Source organism: Cavenderia fasciculata, assembly GCF_000203815.1.
Source record: "Cavenderia fasciculata unplaced genomic scaffold Scf_Dfasci-G-o-33e01.r1-3, whole genome shotgun sequence".
Taxonomy (NCBI): Eukaryota; Evosea; class Eumycetozoa; order Acytosteliales; family Cavenderiaceae; genus Cavenderia; species Cavenderia fasciculata.
In genome coordinates this window covers 1,260,210-1,282,888 of record NW_004457734.1, presented here as the reverse complement: position 1 = coordinate 1,282,888, position 22,679 = coordinate 1,260,210, and the positions used below count along the sequence as shown (strand labels likewise).

Genomic DNA, 22,679 nt, shown 5'->3' with positions numbered 1-22,679 from the left:
TTATTTGTTATTAGTATTCATACGATCCAGGTTGGAAATTGTTTGCATTATTATTTGACCCATTCATTAAATTCTTTTGATTTTGTTGGTTTTGGAAACAAACATAATGAATTGCAGTACCACTTGGAGTAGCAGCAAATGCATTTGTACCAACAAATCTCTTATTGCAATAAGGACAAATTAAATCATCTGTAATTTTAATTACACCTGATCTTAAATGAATTAATTCCTCTTTAATCTAAATAGTAAAAAAAAAACAAGAGTTTGAACTGTTAACAAATATTATTGAGTTTTATATATATTCCTCTCTTTTTTTTTTAACTTTTGTGTGATACATTACCTTTACATTTTCAGCTTTAAATAAATTTTTAATAACTTGATTATCTCTTTTTGTTTTGGTATTGTCACGAATGACAGATTCGAAAAATGGATAGAGTTCTTTGATGGAGGTTTCAAGAGGCAACAAGCCGAGTGCGTTTGGAGTGTTGATTGATCGATAGTGTTTGTTGAGTAGAGCAAGTGCTGGTCCAATCAGTGGTTTGGAATCGGTTCCTTCAGGTTTCAAATATACATTTAAAAGGTTGAGATAGACATCTCTCGAGTCTTGACTATCACGATTATATACTCTATCGCAATATTCCTCTGCCATCTTAAAGTTTTTAAGTTTATGTGCATAAATTGCCAATGCTTGTTCATGTCTACCAATCTTACTTAATAAAATGGCTCTTTCTTCAAATAAATCTAAAAAAGTAAAAGAAAAGATTGTTTAGCAATTGTTTTCTTTCTTTATCTTTCTCTTTTTCTTTCTTTTTCTCTTACCATCAACAGGGAATCTTGATAACATTTTTTCTGGTAGATAAAATTTAGAAGTTTGTAAAAAGTTGATCAACTTTAATCTAATTTCACGAAGATTGCCCAATTCAGAGGCAGCAGGTGTTTCTTGAGCTCTTGGAGCTGGTGAATGTCTAATAAAGGTGTTGATCTTGGTGAGATATTCGAAAATGAGTGCATTGTGGAAATCAGGGGTTTTGTCTGGATGAATAGGATTATTAATAATACATTCCAAATATTCCATCAACAATGAACGTGCATGAGCACTAATATGTGGAATAACTTGATCAGGTGGTAATTCATCTTTTTCTTTTCTTTCAGTTGTGAAAATCTAATAAAAATAAAAAAGAATAAATTAAGTAAATTGAATTGGATATTTGATTATTTTATCGACATACTAATAAAGCTTCATCAGGACAAGATTGAAGTACCCATTTAGATTGTTCCAAAATAATGGTTATATGTTGTTTTCCTAATGTACAGAGATAGGCAATGGTTTCCTTTGGTCCACTATTCTTGACCAACAATGAAAGAGCCTCACGATGCATAGCTTTGGATTGATAGAATGTAACGAGTTCTGTAAACTTCTTTTCTTCAATCAACACTCGTTGAGTCTCTTCAATGTGTAAACTGTTTTTGAGATTGAAAAAGACTGATATCAAATTTGGTTTTAATTTGATATAGACTTTGAGCAAAGTGGTATCAATCAATGTTGGAAGATCATAACCAGAGTTGTGTAATTCAGGTGGATTTAAATTATATGGTGGTCTATCTGGTTTCTGTAATTCTTTTCTAATACTAACTAAAAATGCATCCAATGCTCCCAATGCATCTTCATTTTTTTCTAAAAATTAAAAAAAGTATAAGTAATCAAAATGATCATTATTATTAATATATTATGATTTTAAATTTACCAAGATCTTTTGTTTGAATTGGAACTGAAAGTTTTTCTTGAAGAAGTTGTGGAAGGAAACCAGGAAAGAGTGAAATGACTTTGAGAGGATCAAATGAAGCACTGAGGAAGAGTTCCATAGCACTGATGTATTGCTCTCTTGAGAATTGATGATAGGCAGCCGAGATTTTGATCTTGGACAACTTGTCGCGCTTGCCTGGCAAAGTGTCTGGTGAATTTGTGAGTACGTTGATGGCTGTTTCAAACTCTGAGTTGGTGACCAACTGATCGACCAGTTCGAGGATGGGAACCTGTACAAGTCTCCACACGGTAGAGTTGGAGGCCACGTAGATATCCTTTTTCGACGTGATCGCCTTACCACCATTAATAAAGAGTGTCTGTGAAATGGCCTTGGAGTTTGTCTTGGACTCTGGAACAATCTGAATCTCCACTTGACGTGCTTCAATCGAAAGTACAAATGGATAGTAAATCGTCAAATTGGTTGGTGAATCTGACCATGTTAATGCATATTTTCTTGTCGGTACTGCATCTGTATTTATAAAGAATGACATATCTAAAAAAGAAAAAGAAATAATAAATAAATATATACTAATTTGATTGAACGTTTTAATTTTACTTTACATACTATTCTTTACAATTAAAAATTCATTGTTTTGGAAAAAGGTAGCAAATGATATTTTTTCAGTATCAACATTGTGAACACTACCATCGATGGTGTTGATAATATTATAAGCCTTTTTGAAACAAACGACAATCGAGTCGCCACGATAATCCAATGCTTTGGTGATATCTGGTATGTTAAACTCTTTAGACTCGAGGAAATCAGTGCCATCCCAATTGTACAACATCAACTTTTTCTTGACAGCTGCACAGAGACTGAGTGAAGATCCGTTTTGAGCGACGGCATACACATTGCATCCCTTTGCCTTGGTCAATGGTGTTCTTTGTGAAAATCCATTCACCAAATCAAATACTTTGAGATCACCATCTGTCAAGATCACCAACATATTGTATGGTTCCAATACTGTCATTTGTTGAATTGGTTTTCTTGATAATTGTTTTGTATCAACAAGTTTAATTGATACTACGAAAATATAAACGAATAAATTAACAAAATAATGACACTACACTTAAATATCTTTTATATATCTATATCATACCATTTGGTCTTTCAGTGACCTCATATATCAATACATAACCTTCATAAGTACCAAGTAAAAGTCTCTTTACACCTCTAAACTCTATTGATTGAAACGATACATTAGTAACATGCTTCCTATCTTGCTTGATTGTTATACATATACATACCCCATGTATCAATACATTCTATTTTTTGTTGTATTTTATCGATTACATTAACAGAGGTAAATGAATTCATTCTTGTAATGATAAACTAGTATCCTAGTTTTCTCTCTCTCTCTTTACTTGAATGCTATATGTACTATTACTATTACTATTACTTTTAATGATAATGAATGAATGAAGTATCTTTCGAAATTTCTAAGTTGTGGATTTTCAAATTTTTAAGGGGGTGGATGAAGTTTCTAACCTGATGCTAATGCTACTAGATTGATACTACTCTGTCCTCTTTAATATTAATCAGCTTATTTACTATTCTCTCTTCAACAAGACAAAGAGTAATATCTATCTATCTATCGATGATGATGTCAAAGGTTGTTTTGACCTTTTTAAGGGTGAAGGGCCACTCATAAAAAAAAATTAAAAAAAACAAACAAAGTCAAAATGAGGATGTTCCTCTCTCTTCGCTCCTCACCCTTCCCCAATCAAAAGATTGTCTTGTTTGTTTGTGAAGATCATTCATTCATTCCACACTGTATTTGTAATAGAAGAAGAAGAAGAAGAATCAACTTGTTGGCAATCTCATATCATAGATCAACAATATAACCCACCCCAACCCCAACCAAATCAAATTTGTACATATAATAGTAACATCAACAAACAACTTAGAGAGATGAGCGGAATATTAGAATTACCATTCAAATTTTACAAGGTACCAAGCCTTAGATTAAAGACACCAACATTTAGTTATCCATCACCAATGAAGGTGTTTGTGATTGTGTTTGTCACCTACTTTTTAGTGTCTAGTGGCATCATCTATGATTTCATCGTTCAACCACCATCGATTGGTTACTCGCAAGATGAACGTGGTGTACAAAAGCCATCGGTCTTTCAGATGTATCGTGTCAATGGTCAATTCATTATCGAAGGTCTCTCTGCTGGATTTATCTTTGCCTTGGGTGCCATTGGTTTCATTCTCTCTGATCTCAACAAAGACAAAAACAACAACTATATCTTTATCGCCGCTCTTGTTTTAATCGTCGCTTCATACAATATCGCTATCGTTTTCCTTAGAATGAAGATTCCAAACTATGGTTTCGCTTAAGAGAGAGAGAGAGATCTAAAAATAAACAAAAGTTATATCTTATACACAAACAAATTATTATTAATATCGTCGGACAATGATGATAGACCCCTAACCCACAGGTTTGAAGGGTCGTCCCCGATATAAATCTAGATCTAACAATGTCTTGTCCTATATGTTGTAGTTTTCTCCTATTATACAATGATTGGTTTATTTTACTTGTGTGTTTTTGCTATTACATGTTGTTGTTGTTGTTGTTGTTATCTCCTCTTTCTTCTTTAATTACTGTTTGTGAGTCAAAGAGTACAAGGATGGTTGCGCAAGTTTGTGATAAGGTTTAGATGGCACCAAAAAATAATGCTATCTCTCTTTTCTCTATATTTCTATCTATCTCTATCTTTCTATTCTACTCTATTCTATCTATTCATTGACAGTCTTGATTGCAGATTCAAGATAATCAACTTGTCTTTCCAACATTGATAACTTTTCATTTACAGTTGCTAGTTTGTTTCTAGTTGAAAGATCTATAATGATAATAGATATAATGTAAGTACAATCCGATTTGCTCACATGATGACGATGATGATGATCGATCAAACCACCTGTGTTGAAACATACCAAACTTGTTTAGGAAATCTATAATCTTTTGAATGTTTAAACTGATCTCTTCATTAAACTCTCTTTGTTCCCAATCTCTTTGAATGTGTGATTTAGACATGTCTTATTATGTTAATTATTACTTTAATATCTAATACTGACTTTGCACACAGATTTGATCGATTTGAGCTGTCAAAAAAAAAAAAAAAAAAACCTTTTAAAATGTATATTAAAATATAGGTTGAAAGAGTCAGAGTTTATTCTTATTATTAGTAAAATATAGAATTTATGATATTAAGTTTTCAAAAGAGGTAACCAATTATTAAAATCAATAAATTAATTAATTTGGGGTGCATCAAAAATGCACAGCTGTGAGAGATCACATTATTTTCAAAGAGGGTCAACAACAAAAACCAATAATTAATTATTTACATGGATATTTATTAATTATTATTATTATAATTAATAGACAGATATCTCCAAAGAGTTGGATCGATCAAGTCATAAATCTATCCAATCTCCTCATTAAACCACTCAATGTATTTGTTGAATGATCTGCTCTTTTATCAAGCTTGTCCAACATTCTAAAAAAAAAAAAAGAATAGATAATATTAATATTAATTTTAATATAGTATTCAATACACATATATATGGATCCTATAGGATAGGATAGGACAACATGTTTGAATACTTACATTCCTTGAGATTTAATTTCAGTACCCATTGTCTTTGTGATTTCACCCAATTCCTTGGCATTATCGAGTAGTTGATCCAAACCTTTATCTTGTTCTTTGTATAATCGTTGTTGTATGAAATATTGGCCACCCATTTGAACTTCATAATCTTCGGTTGGTAGTCGATCATCAGCCCTTCTCTTTTCAAGACCTACTCCTCGAGGAGTAGAAGAGGATAGTAATTCTTTTAGATTGTCAGAGTAATCAATCTTGTGGTATTCATTACTACTATTGCTATAAAGATCATGTTTTATGGTGACAAGTAGTGCCAATGATTCACGTACAAATCTCTTTCTATTTTCAATTTCAACCAATGTCAATCTATACTTTTCCCTATTCTTTTCAGCTATTACAATAGAGTCTGACAATTCTCTCAATGTATCTTCATGTCTGGTTACCACCCTTTTAAGTTCTTTGGTAGTCCATCTAATTTGGTGTTTGGTGGCAGCAGTAGCATTAGTTTCAGCCAGTAATTGTTTCCATATTTGATGATCATCTGTTAGCAGCTTTAACGATGATTGAATATCACTAAAATAAATAAATATACACATTCAATGATCGTTAATAATCCAGTCGACCTCATATACGTATACATAAGTGCTTGCAATTGATATATCAATCCTCCATGGTAGGTCCTTACTTACGCTTGTACTTTGTAAAATGGATCAGATGTCAGCGTAGTTGACATGATGTATATATATTATAACTATGATAGCTAGCTATGGTGGTTGGTGAGTAAATATATATTTATTGAATATGATGGCCTCCATAATAATCTATCTATTTATATCTTTCATCAAGACTAATAATTGTGATTCACTTGCGAATAATTCAAGGAACTGTTGTTGGGAGAATCAAATAGTATTTTTTTAGGGGTAGTTAATTAAATAATTTGCAGTTTTTATAATATTCCCCTATTTGAGAAATAATGTTATATTAATATTTTTTTTTTTTTCACTCTTTTTTTCAATATTTTGTTTTTTTTTCTCTCTCTCTTTTTTTAGATGAATTAAATTGGAGACCAAATTTATCAAGAAATGATACTACTCGTGAACTTGCCAATGCATTCAAGTGTGATCCTAGTTTTGCTAGAGTTGCATTGAGTGAAAAGTTGGGAAAGGTTGCTGCCGATTTAATGGGTTGGGAAGGTGCTCGTCTTGCTCAAGATGATTTATTTGTAAATAATTTTAAATCTCTATTAAATTTTTACAATTTCTAACATATATCTTTTAGTGGAAACCAATTGGTGGAGGTCCAATCAAATTCCATCAAGATGAACCATATTTAACTTTTTTCAATCCAGTTTCAGTTGTCACTATTTGGTTGGCATTGACTGATGTTTCTACAGAGAATGGTACTTTAGAGTATGTAAAGGGAAGTCATAAATGGAACACTCATTCTGGTATGGTCAAGAATTTCCATGTTCCACCATCTTACACCAAGAACCTAAACGAAGCTGCTCAAAAGGAAGGTATTGAAAAACCAGATGTTGTCCCAGTTGTAGTCCCCAAAGGTGGTTGTGGTATTCACCATGGTTTGACTTGGCATGGATCAGGTTCAAATACTAGTATGAAGAATGGTATGTAAACCTTGATGGAAATATACCATACTCCAATTATGGTTAATGTTAAATTAATGATCTATTTTTTTTTTAACAGAGAGAATGGCCTATGCATTATGTTTTATTCCAGACAAGACTAAATTCAAAGAAAAGGATGTTGGATTCATCTATGGTAGATACAAGTTACACAATTCTGTAGAGATGGAAGAAAGTTTCTTCCCAATCACCTATTCCAAGGATGGTTATAAATCTGAAAGCATAAACTCTTTTATCAATTAAATTTAATACAATAATTATTTATTTAATAAAATATCAATATATTTATAATCTAAAAACTTTATTATTATTAATATATTTATTTTAAGTTGTGAATTGTTTTTTTTAATCCTCTTCTTGTTCCTTGTGGAAAGGTTGGTCAAATCTTTGTTTCTTTCTTTGGATCCAGTGTTCATTTGAATCAACACCATTTAAATCATCATCATCAGAGTCATCTTGGTATTGAATTGTACTGGTCGTAGTAGTAGTTGTAGTAGTAGTAGTAGAAGTGGATGAAGAGTGGTCATCCTGTTCCATATTATGGTTGTGATTGGGATTGTTGTCCAACTCGAATATGGATTGCTTTTTCATAGGATCTCCCATATGACTGTAGAATAGATTCAGGCTATTCTCAAGGTTATCCCAAACCTCTTGATAAGTATCAGTGGTTTCGACACCACTCCTACCACGATGAAGGTTTGGTAATACTTTGGGAAAATATGTTAATATATTTATATATCTAATTGATACTTTTTTTTTTTTATATATATCATACGTTCATCATTATTTGACAAGGCAAACTTGTGCAATGGAGTACTTGTGAATGATACGGTGGTGGTCGAGGGAAAACAAGCTTCCACACGATGGAATGCATTGTGGAACTCCTTTAACTTTTCCTTTGATGGAGTAGATAGTTCATTTCCATCGAGTTCAAGGTTAACTTGTGTATTAATGATTGGATGGTCCTTTGGAACACTACCACTGGTAAGACCACAGTGAACAATGTTACCCCAACCTTTTGGCATCGTACATATCTTGATGATATCTTCTTCGCTGAGCTTGGCCAATGAAATGAGCTTCTTGATAAAGTTTTCAAAATGTTTGAAATGTGGGATGTCACCAAAATCACTTGGTTTGGGAATTGTTGGACCCCTAAACTTGAGAATGATTTGATTCAAGATTGACACCAAAACTTTCATGTGAATTAACATTAATTCATTTGCTCTTTCAGTGGAAGTCATTGATTGTTGTTGTATCCATACTTTATCGCTAAAAGTTGTGTGGTATTTTAGTGGAATGTTGGTATTCAAGTTGAGATAAAATCCATCGTCATTGACTGTTTTGGTGATTGCAGGGATCTCGCCTTTCTTGTTGCTGATACAATCTTTGAAAATGTAGATGCCATAATAATAATGCTCCTTTCCAAATGCTTTGATACACTCCTCGTACGGTGTAACAAACTTTTTCCAGACTTTATCTTTAACCGATTCCTTGTTGGGGTCAATTTGATAAAGATGATAATAGTGTATGAGAAGAGAGTGAGCTATTTGAGCTTTGGTCATTGTATTTGGAAAACGATGTAATGGGCAATCATCTTTCTTTTCACAAAGATGTATTTGTTCTTCATCGGTATAATATACACTGTGGACGAGATTGAACCGTGGCGTCGTAAAGTGATTTTAATATATATATGGAATTAGATTCTTTACTATCAAGGAGTTTGGTTCTAAAGGATGTAACCATTTGGGGCTCCTATAATAGTATTGTTTGTAAAGAATTCAGATGGTACTTGGAGAATAGTCAACACATGCAGCGAAATAAACTAAATAACTAATCAAGACACATATGTGTCTTCTCTCTTTAATCAACTATATTTTTTAATGTTTGTCTCGACACATGTGTCCAACAACATTTCACAACCTTCCTCATTATACTCTATTAAATCATTTTAAATTAAACCGTCTTTTCATCCAAGATTTAAAATGATACAATAGAGTATGATGGGGGAAGAAGAAGCATTAAATTTAAATTTAAATTTAAATTTATTGTCTTTTTGGATCCAGCTGGATGTGTAAATGGAATGTAAAAAATGTATGTTATAAGTTTATTATTATTCTAATTATTATTATTCTATTATTAATAGGTATGGAGATAAGACATTGAATCGGCAGCCTTCTTTCTAACTTCGGCTGATTTTTCGCCAAGTAAACGAATCAAAGACTGAGTGATAATGGCTGGATTAAGAGTGGTACTAATACGTTTCTCCTCTGGCATATTTCCTAAAATAAATCCTGTCAATGTGGCTGCATTACCACGTAATACAACCCAATTACTCTTATAATATTCAATTGTAGTCATTAAGAAATAATTAATTCTGTCAGTGTAGAATGTAATCTAAAAATAACATAAATAATAAATAATAGAGTTAATAAAATTGATCATCTTTTCCATTTCCTATTTCCTATTTCCATTTCTTACCAAAACTTTAGATAATTCATCCAAGAATTCATCATAATCAAGAGTTGCGTCTGCATCAAAAGAACGCTTATGGAAAAACACTTTAACTTGATCGGCACGGAGAAGAGCTGAAAGTTGACGAAGGGTAGTTTTGCAGGCACTGCGAACAGCTGCACTTTCATCGTTGACATGCATTACAAGACATGGAAGGTTGTTATGCATCTGCTCGTAAAAGGGATCGGATGCAAGGCCACCACCGAAACGCCAGAGACTGCCAAAGAGTGTGAAAGAGGCGGCACGAATCTCATCGTTGGGTTTCTCAAAGGCTGGTTTGATACGGTTGCAAATATTAACGAGAATGGGGGCTACACGAGACTCATCGACGACAGTAAAGATCTTGGAGAGACCAAGCATTGATTCCATGGCCATAACTTCGTCCGAATCATCGATCGACGATGAAAGAGCGTCAATGACGGTTGGTGCGTAACGGTTGGTTTGTTCGGCACCGCAAGACACAATGTTGGAGAGACCCTTGAGTGAAATGAGCTTGATAGCAGGCTCGACGAGTGCTCCGAGCAATGTGTTGATGAGACGTTGCAACAGTTCCTTGTCGGGACAGTGGTTGACGAGTTCGGCGACAATAGCAGTAGTCACTACACGTTGTGGCACATAGTTGCTCTTTTGGTAGGGGATGAGGTACTCGAAAATAGGTTTGATGAGGTCGGGGTGTGCTTGAGCGACCTTGGAAGTGATCTCTTGCAGCGACTTGGGGTAGTCGACCTTGTCCAAGTTGTCGATGGCGCTGTCAATCTCCTCGAGCATCTCGTCTTCCTTGGTGCACTTGAAGAACTGGCGGAATGTGGCGATCAACTGCTGCGATGGGATGATAGTGACGGACTTGCCCTTGGCACCACCTACACCTGGGTGTTCAGAGGTTGAGTTGAGCGAGTTGTTGGTGGTACCGGCACGCAAAGAGACCGTGCAAAAGAGTTGTGCGTAAAAGTGGTTGGCAACATCCTCCAACTCTTCCAATTGGAGTATCTCACCTAGCGACGAGGTGGTGGCGAGTGCTACATTAAACTGAGATGGCACTGTCTTTTTCTTGTCCTTGGGGTCTGGTTTATCCTCATAGATTGGCTTGTTGTTCAATAGATCCATCAAATGGTTAAAGGTTGGTACTACCAAATTCTTGTCCTTTGACACAATCTGTAATGCCTTGATGACATGAACGCTATGTGGCATTGGGAACTCTAGCAATTGACTCAATACAGCAATCAAATGGTGGTTGGCAAGACTACGAAGTGAAACCAATGTTCCATTCATTGTAGTGTCTGATGTAATACCTTCCATTGCTGCCAAGAATCCTTTGACCAACATGCCAACATGATCAAACAACTCACCTCCTCTACTCTTTACCAATCCATTAATTATAATACATGTACCATTGGTACTATAGGTTTGAAGGTCTTGTAATCCCTTTAATGATTGTTCCAAGAATTTTGGTAATTCATCCAATGGCATCTAAAATAGAAATCAAAATCAAAATGAATAAGTATTATTAAATTAATATATTAATATTTTAATATATTTACCATTTTAGCAATAACAGAAGCAACTTCTAATAAAGATTGGAATTGTTCATTAACATCTGTAGTTGTAATGGTTTCTTTAATTGATGATAATGGATGAAGATGTTCAATTGGTTTAACTCTTCTCATTTCTGGTGTTGCTGTCTTTAACATATAATCAACATCTAAAAGAATAAAAATAACAATTGTTAATAAGCTACATGTATTTGTTTCTCTCTCTTTTGTTTCTCTTACATAGGATTAATTGAATAGATTCAATTGCATATTTTCTAATATTAACTTCTGGATCTGTACATCTTGGAATAACAATTGAAAGTGTAGTACCAATGTTTTCAAACTTTTTATCGCCAGGCAAGTTTTCAGATTCGGCACTGTATTCAATAAACTTTTTAACCAAATATAGAATACAAAACAATGACTTTTCACGCAAGTGTCCATCCTTTGAACGTGATAGTGGATCCAAATATTGAATGAGACGATTCAAACATGCAATGGTTGGTTGATTGAACAAAATGGTAGAGAATAAATTATTAATGGCTGTAATCAATTGATTGACTTCTTGTTCATCAGCTGCTCCTGCACTGCTTTGAGTATTATAAAATTGAAGTAATAACATCACAATTTGATTTTCTAAATCATTTGGTAATAATGGTTGGAGATTACTAAAAAAATAATAAAAATAAAAAGTAAGTATTATATATTATTTTCTTTTCTTTTCTTTTTTTTTTCTTTTTTCTTTTTCTTTACATTAAAGTTGAACAAGCATTAATACCATCAATTTTAGTTTGAAGATTAACAGATGGTGGAGGAGTACTCATATAACTAATGACAAGTTTGAAAAGGTCGTCACGTTGTTTAAAGATGAAACCTGGAATACGATCTTGATGAAGAGCTTTACCAATGTGATCGATCATTTTAATGGCAGAGATCTTTTTGGCAGGCTTTTTGAGGAGGGCGATCGATGGTTTGATGGGGTTGATCATGTGTACTTCGACACGCGAAGAGAGAAGTGCGGGTTGGGCATAGGTGGCGCAATAGGCAAGACTTTGAAGCACGCAGTTCTTGATGCCCTTGGGACCACCCTTTTTAGAAAAGAAACCACTCTTTTTGACCATGTTGTTTTTGATAAACATGCTAATCTTTTCGAGTACAATGTCAAAGTGTGAGGCGGCAGTGTAACCAAGACCGATTGCACACCCTTCATTTTCGAGTGCGTTGGTGTAGTCGACCGAGTTGAACATGATTTCAATCTTGGAGCGGACAAACTCCTTGTGCGAACACTTTTGCATGAGGAGACCGAGTTGTTTGTAGAGCGAGCGTTTGAGGATAGGGTCGCGCTTGTAATGTTCGATTTGGTCGGCATAGGCATTACCGAGGTGAACGGTCCACTCGTCGTCGGCAGCGTTCTTGATCGTCTCGGACAAGAGACGCAAGACAAGTTCTTCCCATTGTGTCTTGTTCCATGTTTCCGAGGAATCAGGGTGTTCTTCGAGGAAGTGGATTAACTTGGGCAGAGTAACATCCCACATGTCACAGATAGATGGATGGAGGATAGGACCAATATTACGCATGAGTTCAAGTACACGCACACCAATTTGGTTACGACGGTGTGGGGTAGAGAGCAGTACAAAGAGACGTGCAATGATGGCGGTTGGTTTGGGCAAATTGACTTCCTTGTCAAAATCGATAAAATAGTCTGGTGCGTCAGTCTCACGCTTGTTGGCAGCAATGTAGGTGATACACTTGGCAACGACGGGGACGGCGCCAGTATAGTCGGCTGGGGTGACAGCCTCAAATAGGTATGGCCACAACACACTCTCCATGTCGGGGATGGTGGTGGTGATGAGGTTGAGAATGTTGTCGCAAATCGATCTAAATTCAATCTCTGTCACATTCATGTCGGCTGGCACATCACTCTTTTTGGGTGGGGCGGCTGGTGCAGGACGACCAATCTCCGTGTCGACGATATGGCTGCTACCCTTGATGATAAACTCGATCAGACACTCACCACCCTGCAATTGGATGTACTGGTGCGACGCCATCGAGATGACAACCTGTGCCAAATACTTTTTGACAAACAACGATGTCTCGCTGAGAATCAATGGCTTGATCGCCGACAAGATCAAGCTCTTCTTGTCCTCGAGTTCTGGGTCGAGACGCGAGATGATGTGCTTGAGAATATTGAGCACACCGCATCGCGAACGTGCTTCCTTGATCTCGAGCTTTTGTGACAAAAATGTCACCAACTGATCCGAAAACCCACGTCCAACAATCTCAAAGCATCTCAACACCTCGTTAAAGGTCTTGGTCGAGCTTGGGTTGTTGTAGTCGGGGATGAGACAGACGAGTGGGTGGAGTGTTGCCATGATGCTCACAAGTAATGGGTCAATCTGTGTCTTTAGGTTGTTCTTGACACACACGTCCAAGATACCGCATAATGCTTGTGTGACGGGTAACAAATCCTTTTCCTTTTTCAAATGTGACAAGACACCCGTGACAATACGGTTAATCTGCGAGTCGAGTTGTTCAACCGAGAGAATAGCACAAATCGAGCCGATTGCCTGGATGACCACCAGACGTACCTTTTCTTGGTTGGTTGACAACCACTTGCTAAACATGAGTTCGAGAGCAGGATAAAACTCGCTTGAAAACGAGTACAATGTCAATGTTTTGTCACTACCCGCCTCTATATTGGAAACATACGACACTATACCATCGGCAAAGTGTCCCAAAGCTGCTGCAAATACCCATTTAATATTATCGTGTTTAATTGATCCCAAAATTGGTAATACTCTTGATAATACATCTCTAATTCTTGGGATTGTTGGAATTGCTAAAATAAAAGGAAACAAAAAAAATAATAAGTACAACCATACAACCAACAAACAAACATAATTGCAACATACGATTGGCACCAATGAAATCACCAAGTGTTTTCATTACAAAGTAATGTGGGATGGTACCAGTTTCAAATCTCTTTAACAACTCGTCCATGATTTGAGTTGGGTAACGCATGCCAAGAGAAACGATTAAAGAAGAGGCTGCTTGTTGCCAATCTGGTACAACCTCTTTGTCACGGGTCATTTCAGCCACCGACAGTTGAATCAATTGTTGTGACAATGAATCGACAATCTCATCTCTCTTTTCACCAAGAATAGAATGAACTGATTTCAATAATGTTACTCTATGTGTTAGGTCAATCTATAAAAGAAAATCAAATCAAATCAGTCGGTCAGTATACATTTAAATGTAAGCTATATATTGATATATATAGATTGATAGATAGATTCTATTCATACCTTTTGATTCTTGTTTAAATATTCAGTAGCCAATGACAATACAATATTTGGTTGACGGAAACCAATTTCATAGATGGAAGCAATGACAGTGGTTCTGACCTTTTCATCACCATCGTTTGCAGCACAAAGTAATGCATTGACTATGTTCTCCATTACTGGAGTTCTAGATAGTTTATCTTTTTTACTAGACATTTTAGATCGATCTATCTGTCTTGTTATATGTATATATATGAATAAATAAATAAGATTACAACTAACTAACTAACTAATAGTCGTAATGTGTTGTCTGTTGTTGTATATCTGTATCTGTATCTGTATTATTACAATCTACTACTCGATAGATATAAATAGAATGACAAGTTGAATTGTACAGATAGAATATGGATACAAAAAGGGTAAGGGAAATACTGCGTATGAAAAAATCTTCACAGCTAATTTGGTGTTTTAAGAGGGACAAAAGGAAAACTCATACAACTTTTTTTTAACATGTTTTAAAATGGACAGGATCATCTGATTCAAGCCGACCCCTCATTCTTTCAAAAGTAAGAGACACCCAATATATGCATCTTCGTCTTAAACAAATATTATTATTATATTGTTTGTTGAAGATACTACACCAAATGATATAGTTTGTTTGTCACTTTATCTATTTCAATAGTATTAGTATTAGAGAGCGACACAGAGCAGAAGCAGCAGGCAGACATGTTCAATACCACCGACTATAGTGGTCAAAGTTACAGTACAGGATTTATTGTTATTATTATTATCCCTGGTATCGAATCAAGGATTAATATACAAGGTTGTAAGGATATTTGAACAGGTAACAACAAACAAATCTTTTGATATTTTGGTGTAATCATTATTTGAACATGATGTAAAGGCTCTGTTCTCGTCATGGGAATTGTAACAATGAACGAAAGATCTTTTCATATTTATAAATCAATCATCGTCTTGTCCTATAAGATCTTAAACCAATATAAGAGAGAGAGGGAAGAGAGTTCAAAGGAATCATCAAACGAGTGTTAGGCGGATATTAAAAGATATTTTTGATTTCTGTACACGACGGAGATGTCTGGTATAGAAGATAAAAGGAGTGATGACGAAATTTGTAAACCATTGTTGTTTATTTAACATATACATAATATAATGACATCTAATTCTTCACCAACAGTAGTAGTTATTCTACTTCTTTCAATATTAGTTCAAATATCACATGCCACTGTAAGTAGTAGTAATGATGAAACAACCACAAGATGGATAATCTTAATTATTCTCTCTAACTTATCATTCTTTCATTCATTCATTAGGTATCAACTATATTTGGATTTGATCAAGTTGGTGTAACTTATAGATCAATCAATGTTGCAAATGGTCAATCTGAAACTATATTTACCATTCCTGAACTCGATCAAAGAATATACCAAGAGATGCCATACATCTCAGATGTATTGGCAATTGGTGTTGGTTGGGTTGATTATGTAAACAAAACAACTGTCATTGACTTTATTGATATTGTAAGTGATTCATTCATTCATTCATATATTACCATTGCCATTCATTTTAATTAAATTAAATTATACTCTTTATAGAAAAACCAAAAATTAGATACATCTATTGTTTATTACAACTATAGTCAAGTTCAAGGATTATACTTTGATTATGTGATTATGGATCCTACAAATCAAAACTTTATAGTCTTTGATATCTATCATTATGGATCAATTGTTACACTCGATATTGATACACTCAACGTCATACCTGGAACACCAAACATCACCCTACCTCAGGTAGCAGCCGTTTGTTATCCAACTTGTTATGCCACTGAAGCACAATACATATTTGATTATCCAAATAATATTGTTTATGTTCATGCCATGTATACATTTTATGTATGTTGCAAAAAAGGAAAAGAAAAAGAATGATTTATTAATTATTTATGAATTATTTCTTATTAATAATATTTAACTATTGTAGCAAGAGGATGATCAAGAAGAAGAATCAGAGAGATATGATGATGAAAATCAAGTAATTGATCAATCTGAATTAAATCTCCCGCTACCATGTGGTCAAGGAGGTTGTCAATACATGCTCACTCTATCAATCAATAATGGGTCGGTTTTGGGAGCTGTTAGACTTGGATTCTACTATACCATGAAGTTTATCAAGGTCGAATCGCCAACCTCTATCATTACATTGTATTTGGCACCAACACCCGAAGTGGCGTCTACACAAATCATATCGTATAATCCAACCAATGGTAAACACAGTGTCATGGTTTCACCTAAACACTTGCCATACGGAGCATCAGACCCTGTCGATGCAGCAAGTCTAGACGATGAAATCTACTTTATCTACCAGGTACCACTCCCACCCAAGGGTCAGGTATACGGTCAAATGTTGGGAATCTATAATATCACTTCTCAAGATTTCCTTTATCGTCAAACCAATCCAAACACTACATTTATCTATGTTCCTCCCAACTAAATATAAATATATAAATTAGAGGATCGATCAAAAGTTTGGTACAAGACAACCAACAATCTAAATGCCACATAGTATTGATTTTTTTCTTCAACTTTTAACGAGAAGAGTTCTAATTCGTACCATCTAACAGGCGAGGAGGGGCATTTTCCTCAACTCCCCGAAATAATGTAGACTTTTTTAATTGACAATTGATCTTTGTGTTGGGAAACCGCTCAACCCTTCCTTGTTTCAATATAACATTATTATTATTATCCTTTTTATTCATTTAAAATAAACAATAACAAACAATTGAATCGTCATCCTAATTATAATGATCCATTAATGGATCATTTTTTAAAAAAGTTAATTAATTTCCATTTCTCTCTATTTATTTTAATTTATCTAATTGATTATTAATTGAATCGATTGTATTGATTGGTGCATAACATCCTTCTTCATTACTACAAACATAGACTGTTGGTTGATCATTTGATAGTGTGTATTTGGCAACAGATGAATCTGGATCAACTTGTTTAAAAATACTCTTATCCATGTCTGCATCAATGTCTACAAACAATAGTACCTTGTTGGGGATTGGTTTTTGGTGAATGACATTGACCAACTCTTGAGTGGTCGAGTAGTGTTTTGAAGATGGGTCGAGTGATCCGACCACTGTGATTTGATAGAATGGATCGATCAGATATTTCAATGCACATACCATCTGTGGCATGACCAATGGAGCCTTTTCCAAGTAGATTGAGCTACCCTCCATTGTTTTTTGTGCACGTTCTTCAAATTCATCCAAATGCAACATGTTGGAGAGTCTGAGAAGATTGCATGAAGACACTGACTGAGCCGATGGTTCTGCACCGTCATGCTCCTCTTTTTGGCGACTGAGAAGTGTAGGGTCACGGCCATTGGTCGTAAAGAATCCTCCTTCCTTTTCATCCCAAAACAATTCAATCTGTTTCTTTTGTAATTGGAGTGCCCATCTTAGATGACTCTCATCAAACGATGCTTCATAGAGATCCAACAGTGCTTGAATGAGGAATGCATAGTCGTCTGAGAACCCCTCCACATTGCTTGGTCCGTGACGATAGTTTCTAATGAGAATCTGGTTTGACTCTTGATACAAGTTACCACTTTGAATAAACTCGACGGCACGTTGAGCAGACACTAAAAACTCCTTTTCACCAAACACTTGATAGGCTCTTGCAAATGCAGATATCATCAAACCATTCCAAGCAGTAATAATCTTGTCGTCTAAATGTGGACGTACTCTATTGTTGGTTCTGTACTCGTACAATATCTTTTTCGATCGTTCTACAATCTCTTCAATCTTTTCAGGTGTGTGATTGAATTTACTTGCTGTTTCCTCAGTTGTATGGACCTTGTGAAGAATATTCTTTCCAGTCAATTCTCCGTGTGGATCCGATGAAGGATCGACATTTCCACTTGGTTTGACATCAAACATATATGCTACCACCTCTGTATCCAAAGCAGACCCCAACAACTTTTCGATTTCCTGCAATGTCCAAACATAAAATGCTCCCTCTTGTTTTTCATTTGTCTCTTTGTTTAAACTATCTGCATCTTCTGCACTATAAAATCCTCCCTCTAAACAAATAATAAATAATTATAAATATATATTTTCTAATTAATCCTTTGATTTTTTCTTGAACATACGTGAATCAGTTAAGTCTCTTTGAACATAATGTAAGATATCATAGACAACTTGACGGAATAATGGATTCTTTGTACGTAGGTATGCATCAATGTAAACATTTGCAATTTGACCCTGGTCGTAGAGCATCTTTTCAAAATGTGGAACTCTCCAATCCTCAGTGACCGAGTAACGATGGAATCCACCTCCAAGATGATCGTGAATACCACCACAGGCCATTTTAAGTAAAGTGAAATCGAGTTGTTCCAAATCCTCGCTACTACCACAAACATTTAATTCATTGTAGACTGAACAACGAGGGAATTTAGGGGCATCACTAAATCCTCCATAGACACTATCGAATTGTTTGGTAATCATTCCTGTACATTTGGTGATAGTCGCATTTGACAATGCTACATTATTATCACCTTTTGGTTTTGATTCTTTGAGATAATCGATAAATGATGCACCTCTAGATATAGCCATCTCCTTATCCTTTTTCCAAATATTTGCAATTTGTTGACATCTGACTCCAAATCCTGGTCTTCCATGTGATGCTTTTGATGAGAAATCTAACAAAAGTATTTTAGTTAGTTTGGAGATGATATGTGTGACCATGGTTATAAATATATCAACTTACAAGTTCCACCAGTCAAAGGAGCAAGATCAGGAGTTAACCAAACACTCATTGGCCAACCACCATGTCCAAATACCTCGGTAATATAGGTCATGTATAGTTTATCAATATCCGGTCGTTCCTCTCTATCCACCTTTATATTTACAAATAGTTCATTCATAATTCTTGCAATATCTGGATTCTCAAATGATTCTCTTTCCATTACATGACACCAACTAAATAGTAGTAGAAATGATTTATAACGTCAATATTAAATTGAATCAAATCAATAATCTTGCACCCTGATACATACTGACAAGTACTATAACCAACACTTAGAAAGATTAATTTATCTTGTTTCTTTGCTTCTTCAAATGCTTCTGTACCCCATGGATACCAATCTACTGGATTATGTGCATGTTGTAATAGATAAGGTGATTTCTCATTAATTAATCTATTTGTATATTCATGATGATCAGCTGTTGTGGTGGTGGTAGTTGTAGATGACACTTGGTCATCTGAATTAGTAGTTGTAGTAGTTGACATTGTTCTTTTTCTGATTGTATTAAATAATGATGTTGATAATGAAGATATAGTTCTAGTTGTTGATCTACTATTAGTAGTAATATTATTATTATTGTTTGAATGAAATGTTCTTGTTGTAATTGAGGGTTTAATTAAATAATGATTATTATTATTTATAAAAGATGAATTAATAAATGATAGTGTTGTAGCAGTAGTTGATGGTTTCAATCTTCTAACAAGAAGCATTATGACAACAACAACGATAACAACAATAAATAAAAGAATAATAGTAAATATTATTTTGATTATATTATAGAATGAGAATCTAGATTCTATGGATGTGGTGTCATTGGAAAAAGGAAATTATTGTTGTTGACGACACATTTGCTTTTAAATTGAATTTTTAATTTATTTATTTATTTATTTATTTATTTTATTTACAAGTTAATCTATTTACTTGTAACATTCTAGGATACATACCAATCAATTTGATTGATTGATTAGTTAATTAATTATTATTATTGTTATTATTACTATTGAATGCTTTTTTTTGTAAATAGATTTTATAAACACTTTCTCTAAAAATATGACTTCTAACATGATAATGAATACTACCAAATTCATAGGGAGAATTGGCTAAAACATCACCTTGGATTTTGGATTTAGATTTAGATTTTGTTTCTTTCTTTGATTTTGTTTCCTTTTTGCCTTTACCTTTTGTTCCTTTCTTTGTTTTCTTTTCCTTTTCATCTTCATCATCATCATCATTATTATTATTATTATTATCATCATTAATATAGTTTTGGTGTTGATGTTGAGTAGTATATTGTTTATAAAATGGTACATCTAGATAAATGATAATATTTGATAGATAGATACAATCATTTAATTGTGAAAGAAGGGATTTGAATTTGGAATTATCATTGATGATGACTAAATATTCAAATGTGTCGATGTTGGGTGCTTGGTTGATTGCTTCTGCATAGTCATGGTTGATAAATCCAAGAACCAAATGATTGATGGTTGGTATTTGTAAAATCTTGAAAAATGAACTAGTTGGATTAAAATCTACACTTCCATACCCTGAAATAACTCCTTTAATAAAAGGTGCTCTCCAACTTTCAATTGGTAAACTATATAAACATTTAAAATAATTAATATTTGAATGATTAATTAAACTAACTAATTACTACTACTATTTACTACTATTTTACATACTTTTTGGTTTTAAGACAATCCATAACAATTGTACGAGCATTTGATTCAAGCTTTTCAAGAGTCAGGGTTGGGTCATTTTCTTTGAGTTCTTGGACAACCATGTCAATGGCAGGTTGTTGGTTTGTTGATATTCCCCAAGGAGCATGTACTGGCCCTTCAGAGGACAGTAGTGGGCTTTTGATGCCAATCTTGGTGATGGCAGGTTTGTTGACAGTGAACAGGTGTCTCATGACTTGGTAGTCACGATCGTGACTGGATTTGGAAGGCGTCCAACACAACGATTCGATGTTGACGAAATCCTTTAGATAGAGATCGCGCAAATCATACAACTCAAAGTGTTGGGCTGATTTACAAAACTGAGAAGACCAAGAAAACTCATTCTTTTGACGATGTGTTTTGTTCTTGACATAGGTAAACGACTGCAATCCGATAAGATGTGGAATGGTTGCAAAGGATGTCGACAGCAACAATGGTGACTCGTGTACAGTTAGATGGCGTAAATTATCAAACAACTCTTTTTGAATGTCGGTCGAGGTTCGTTTACTATCGTTTCCGTAACGACTATAGCTCGTCGAAGTACGACGTTCTCCAAACAACGATATAAAGTCGCCGTCCAACAAATCCAACGTCACAATATTCTTGAGCAGACAAAATGCATTGACAAAATGTTTGTAGAGTGGCATCTCGAGTGTGTTTGGTTTGTAAGCTTGAATGGAACGGTTTCGAGCCAAAGACAACGAGTTGAAAAACGTGCCCGATACCATCACCTTGTGTGCCCATTTACATAGAGTCGACAATGACAACTTCCAACGGAAAAAGTAAGTTTCGTCTTCTTGGTCAATCTCTGCGACCGAGTTGAACGCGTATCTGAGTATTTGTGCGATTAAAACCGGTGCTAGTGCATAGTTTACCGTTCCACGATGGTAGTCGTCCATCAACTTGGTTCCCTCCTTGGCTTGTTCCTTGGGTTCCACACCTCCACTCTTGACCAACATCAACACCAAATCCTTTTTAATCATACCCGGTCTAAACGACAATCCAAATCGTTCAGCCAACAATTTGAGTTGGTACACTGGTTTGTTACTAAGTGAACCAACTGTCATTTTAGGCTCTCTTTTCTTTCTTTTACGGACCGCTTCATCATCTGACGAATCAATATTGATAATTCCACTTTTTTCCTGGTCGTTCAAGTATTCAACCAATCGGTCTTGCAACGTACCCTTGTTTCCAGACATCTTTAAATGGTACTTTTTACAGAAATCCTTTAATTCTCCAACAGTGTATTGACCACGAGTTAATGATTCTCTCTTTAGTTTTAGATTGAAAACGGATGGAGTTGTTGACTTTTCCTTTTTTCCTTCATCTCCAGATCCAAATATATAGTCAGAGTCGTCATCATCTTGATCCATTTCATCTTCATCATCATCATCATCTTCATCATCCACCGCATAATAAGTTTTAGACGTTGAGGCAAGAAGTAATGGTGGTAGTGCTTTTCTTTTCTTTCTAATTTGCTCTATTGGTTTCTTCTTTTTGTCAGAGTCAGAGGAGGAAGAAGAAGAAGAGTCTTCACTTTCACTCTCACTCTTCTCACTTTCACTTTCACTTTCACTACTACTTTCACTATTGCTATTATTGCTGTTATTATCACTGTTGTCATCATTATCACTATCACTACTGCTACTACTTTCACTTTCACTGCTTTCACTCTCACTACTATCCATCTTTCTTCTCTTACGATCTTTTGTTCTTTTAAGTGCCATTCTTTCTTTCTTTCTTTCTATTTGTTGTTCC

At 34.8% G+C, this 22,679-nt stretch overlaps 10 protein-coding genes across 10 annotated transcripts; 3 read left to right on the top strand and 7 right to left on the bottom strand.

The window, feature by feature from the left end:
* Positions 1 to 10: 10 nt before the first annotated feature.
* vps39 (tetratricopeptide-like helical domain-containing protein) lies at positions 11 to 3,122 on the bottom strand (the record flags this gene model as incomplete). Its single annotated transcript, XM_004360416.1, has 8 exons — positions 11 to 238; positions 341 to 741; positions 820 to 1,162; positions 1,230 to 1,675; positions 1,746 to 2,297; positions 2,370 to 2,828; positions 2,905 to 2,985; positions 3,053 to 3,122. 8 exons carry the CDS (start codon positions 3,120 to 3,122, stop codon positions 11 to 13), a joined length of 2,580 nt encoding a protein of 859 aa, XP_004360473.1.
* Positions 3,123 to 3,219: 97 nt separating this feature from the next.
* Positions 3,220 to 4,148, top strand: DFA_04751 (uncharacterized protein; the record flags this gene model as incomplete). Its single annotated transcript, XM_004360415.1, has 2 exons — positions 3,220 to 3,228; positions 3,558 to 4,148. 2 exons carry the CDS (start codon positions 3,220 to 3,222, stop codon positions 4,146 to 4,148), a joined length of 600 nt encoding a protein of 199 aa, XP_004360472.1.
* A 399-nt stretch (positions 4,149 to 4,547) lies between these two features.
* hspc300 (component of SCAR regulatory complex) lies at positions 4,548 to 4,845 on the bottom strand (the record flags this gene model as incomplete). The annotated part of the gene is made up of 2 exons (XM_004360414.1): positions 4,548 to 4,651; positions 4,746 to 4,845. 2 exons carry the CDS (start codon positions 4,843 to 4,845, stop codon positions 4,548 to 4,550), a joined length of 204 nt encoding a protein of 67 aa, XP_004360471.1.
* A 375-nt stretch (positions 4,846 to 5,220) lies between these two features.
* On the bottom strand, positions 5,221 to 6,146 carry DFA_04749 (syntaxin 10; the record flags this gene model as incomplete). Its single annotated transcript, XM_004360413.1, has 3 exons — positions 5,221 to 5,308; positions 5,420 to 5,986; positions 6,103 to 6,146. 3 exons carry the CDS (start codon positions 6,144 to 6,146, stop codon positions 5,221 to 5,223), a joined length of 699 nt encoding a protein of 232 aa, XP_004360470.1.
* A 71-nt stretch (positions 6,147 to 6,217) lies between these two features.
* On the top strand, positions 6,218 to 7,298 carry DFA_04748 (phytanoyl-CoA dioxygenase family protein; the record flags this gene model as incomplete). Its single annotated transcript, XM_004360412.1, has 4 exons — positions 6,218 to 6,299; positions 6,463 to 6,635; positions 6,692 to 7,037; positions 7,117 to 7,298. 4 exons carry the CDS (start codon positions 6,218 to 6,220, stop codon positions 7,296 to 7,298), a joined length of 783 nt encoding a protein of 260 aa, XP_004360469.1.
* A 102-nt stretch (positions 7,299 to 7,400) lies between these two features.
* Positions 7,401 to 8,617, bottom strand: DFA_04747 (uncharacterized protein; the record flags this gene model as incomplete). The annotated part of the gene is made up of 2 exons (XM_004360411.1): positions 7,401 to 7,762; positions 7,831 to 8,617. The coding sequence occupies 2 exons, from the start codon at positions 8,615 to 8,617 to the stop codon at positions 7,401 to 7,403; spliced, it is 1,149 nt and encodes a 382-aa protein (XP_004360468.1).
* A 574-nt stretch (positions 8,618 to 9,191) lies between these two features.
* On the bottom strand, positions 9,192 to 14,592 carry DFA_04746 (uncharacterized protein; the record flags this gene model as incomplete). The annotated part of the gene is made up of 9 exons (XM_004360410.1): positions 9,192 to 9,449; positions 9,534 to 11,033; positions 11,105 to 11,265; positions 11,336 to 11,763; positions 11,849 to 13,075; positions 13,110 to 13,272; positions 13,533 to 13,934; positions 13,993 to 14,302; positions 14,401 to 14,592. 9 exons carry the CDS (start codon positions 14,590 to 14,592, stop codon positions 9,192 to 9,194), a joined length of 4,641 nt encoding a protein of 1,546 aa, XP_004360467.1.
* Positions 14,593 to 15,546: 954 nt separating this feature from the next.
* On the top strand, positions 15,547 to 16,884 carry DFA_04745 (uncharacterized protein; the record flags this gene model as incomplete). Its single annotated transcript, XM_004360409.1, has 4 exons — positions 15,547 to 15,621; positions 15,708 to 15,914; positions 15,990 to 16,289; positions 16,375 to 16,884. The coding sequence occupies 4 exons, from the start codon at positions 15,547 to 15,549 to the stop codon at positions 16,882 to 16,884; spliced, it is 1,092 nt and encodes a 363-aa protein (XP_004360466.1).
* Positions 16,885 to 17,251: 367 nt separating this feature from the next.
* On the bottom strand, positions 17,252 to 19,913 carry DFA_04744 (DUF255 family protein; the record flags this gene model as incomplete). The annotated part of the gene is made up of 4 exons (XM_004360408.1): positions 17,252 to 18,480; positions 18,550 to 19,098; positions 19,167 to 19,378; positions 19,456 to 19,913. 4 exons carry the CDS (start codon positions 19,911 to 19,913, stop codon positions 17,252 to 17,254), a joined length of 2,448 nt encoding a protein of 815 aa, XP_004360465.1.
* Positions 19,914 to 20,175: 262 nt separating this feature from the next.
* DFA_04743 (uncharacterized protein) lies at positions 20,176 to 22,648 on the bottom strand (the record flags this gene model as incomplete). The annotated part of the gene is made up of 3 exons (XM_004360407.1): positions 20,176 to 20,513; positions 20,547 to 20,800; positions 20,886 to 22,648. The coding sequence occupies 3 exons, from the start codon at positions 22,646 to 22,648 to the stop codon at positions 20,176 to 20,178; spliced, it is 2,355 nt and encodes a 784-aa protein (XP_004360464.1).
* Positions 22,649 to 22,679: the final 31 nt, after the last annotated feature.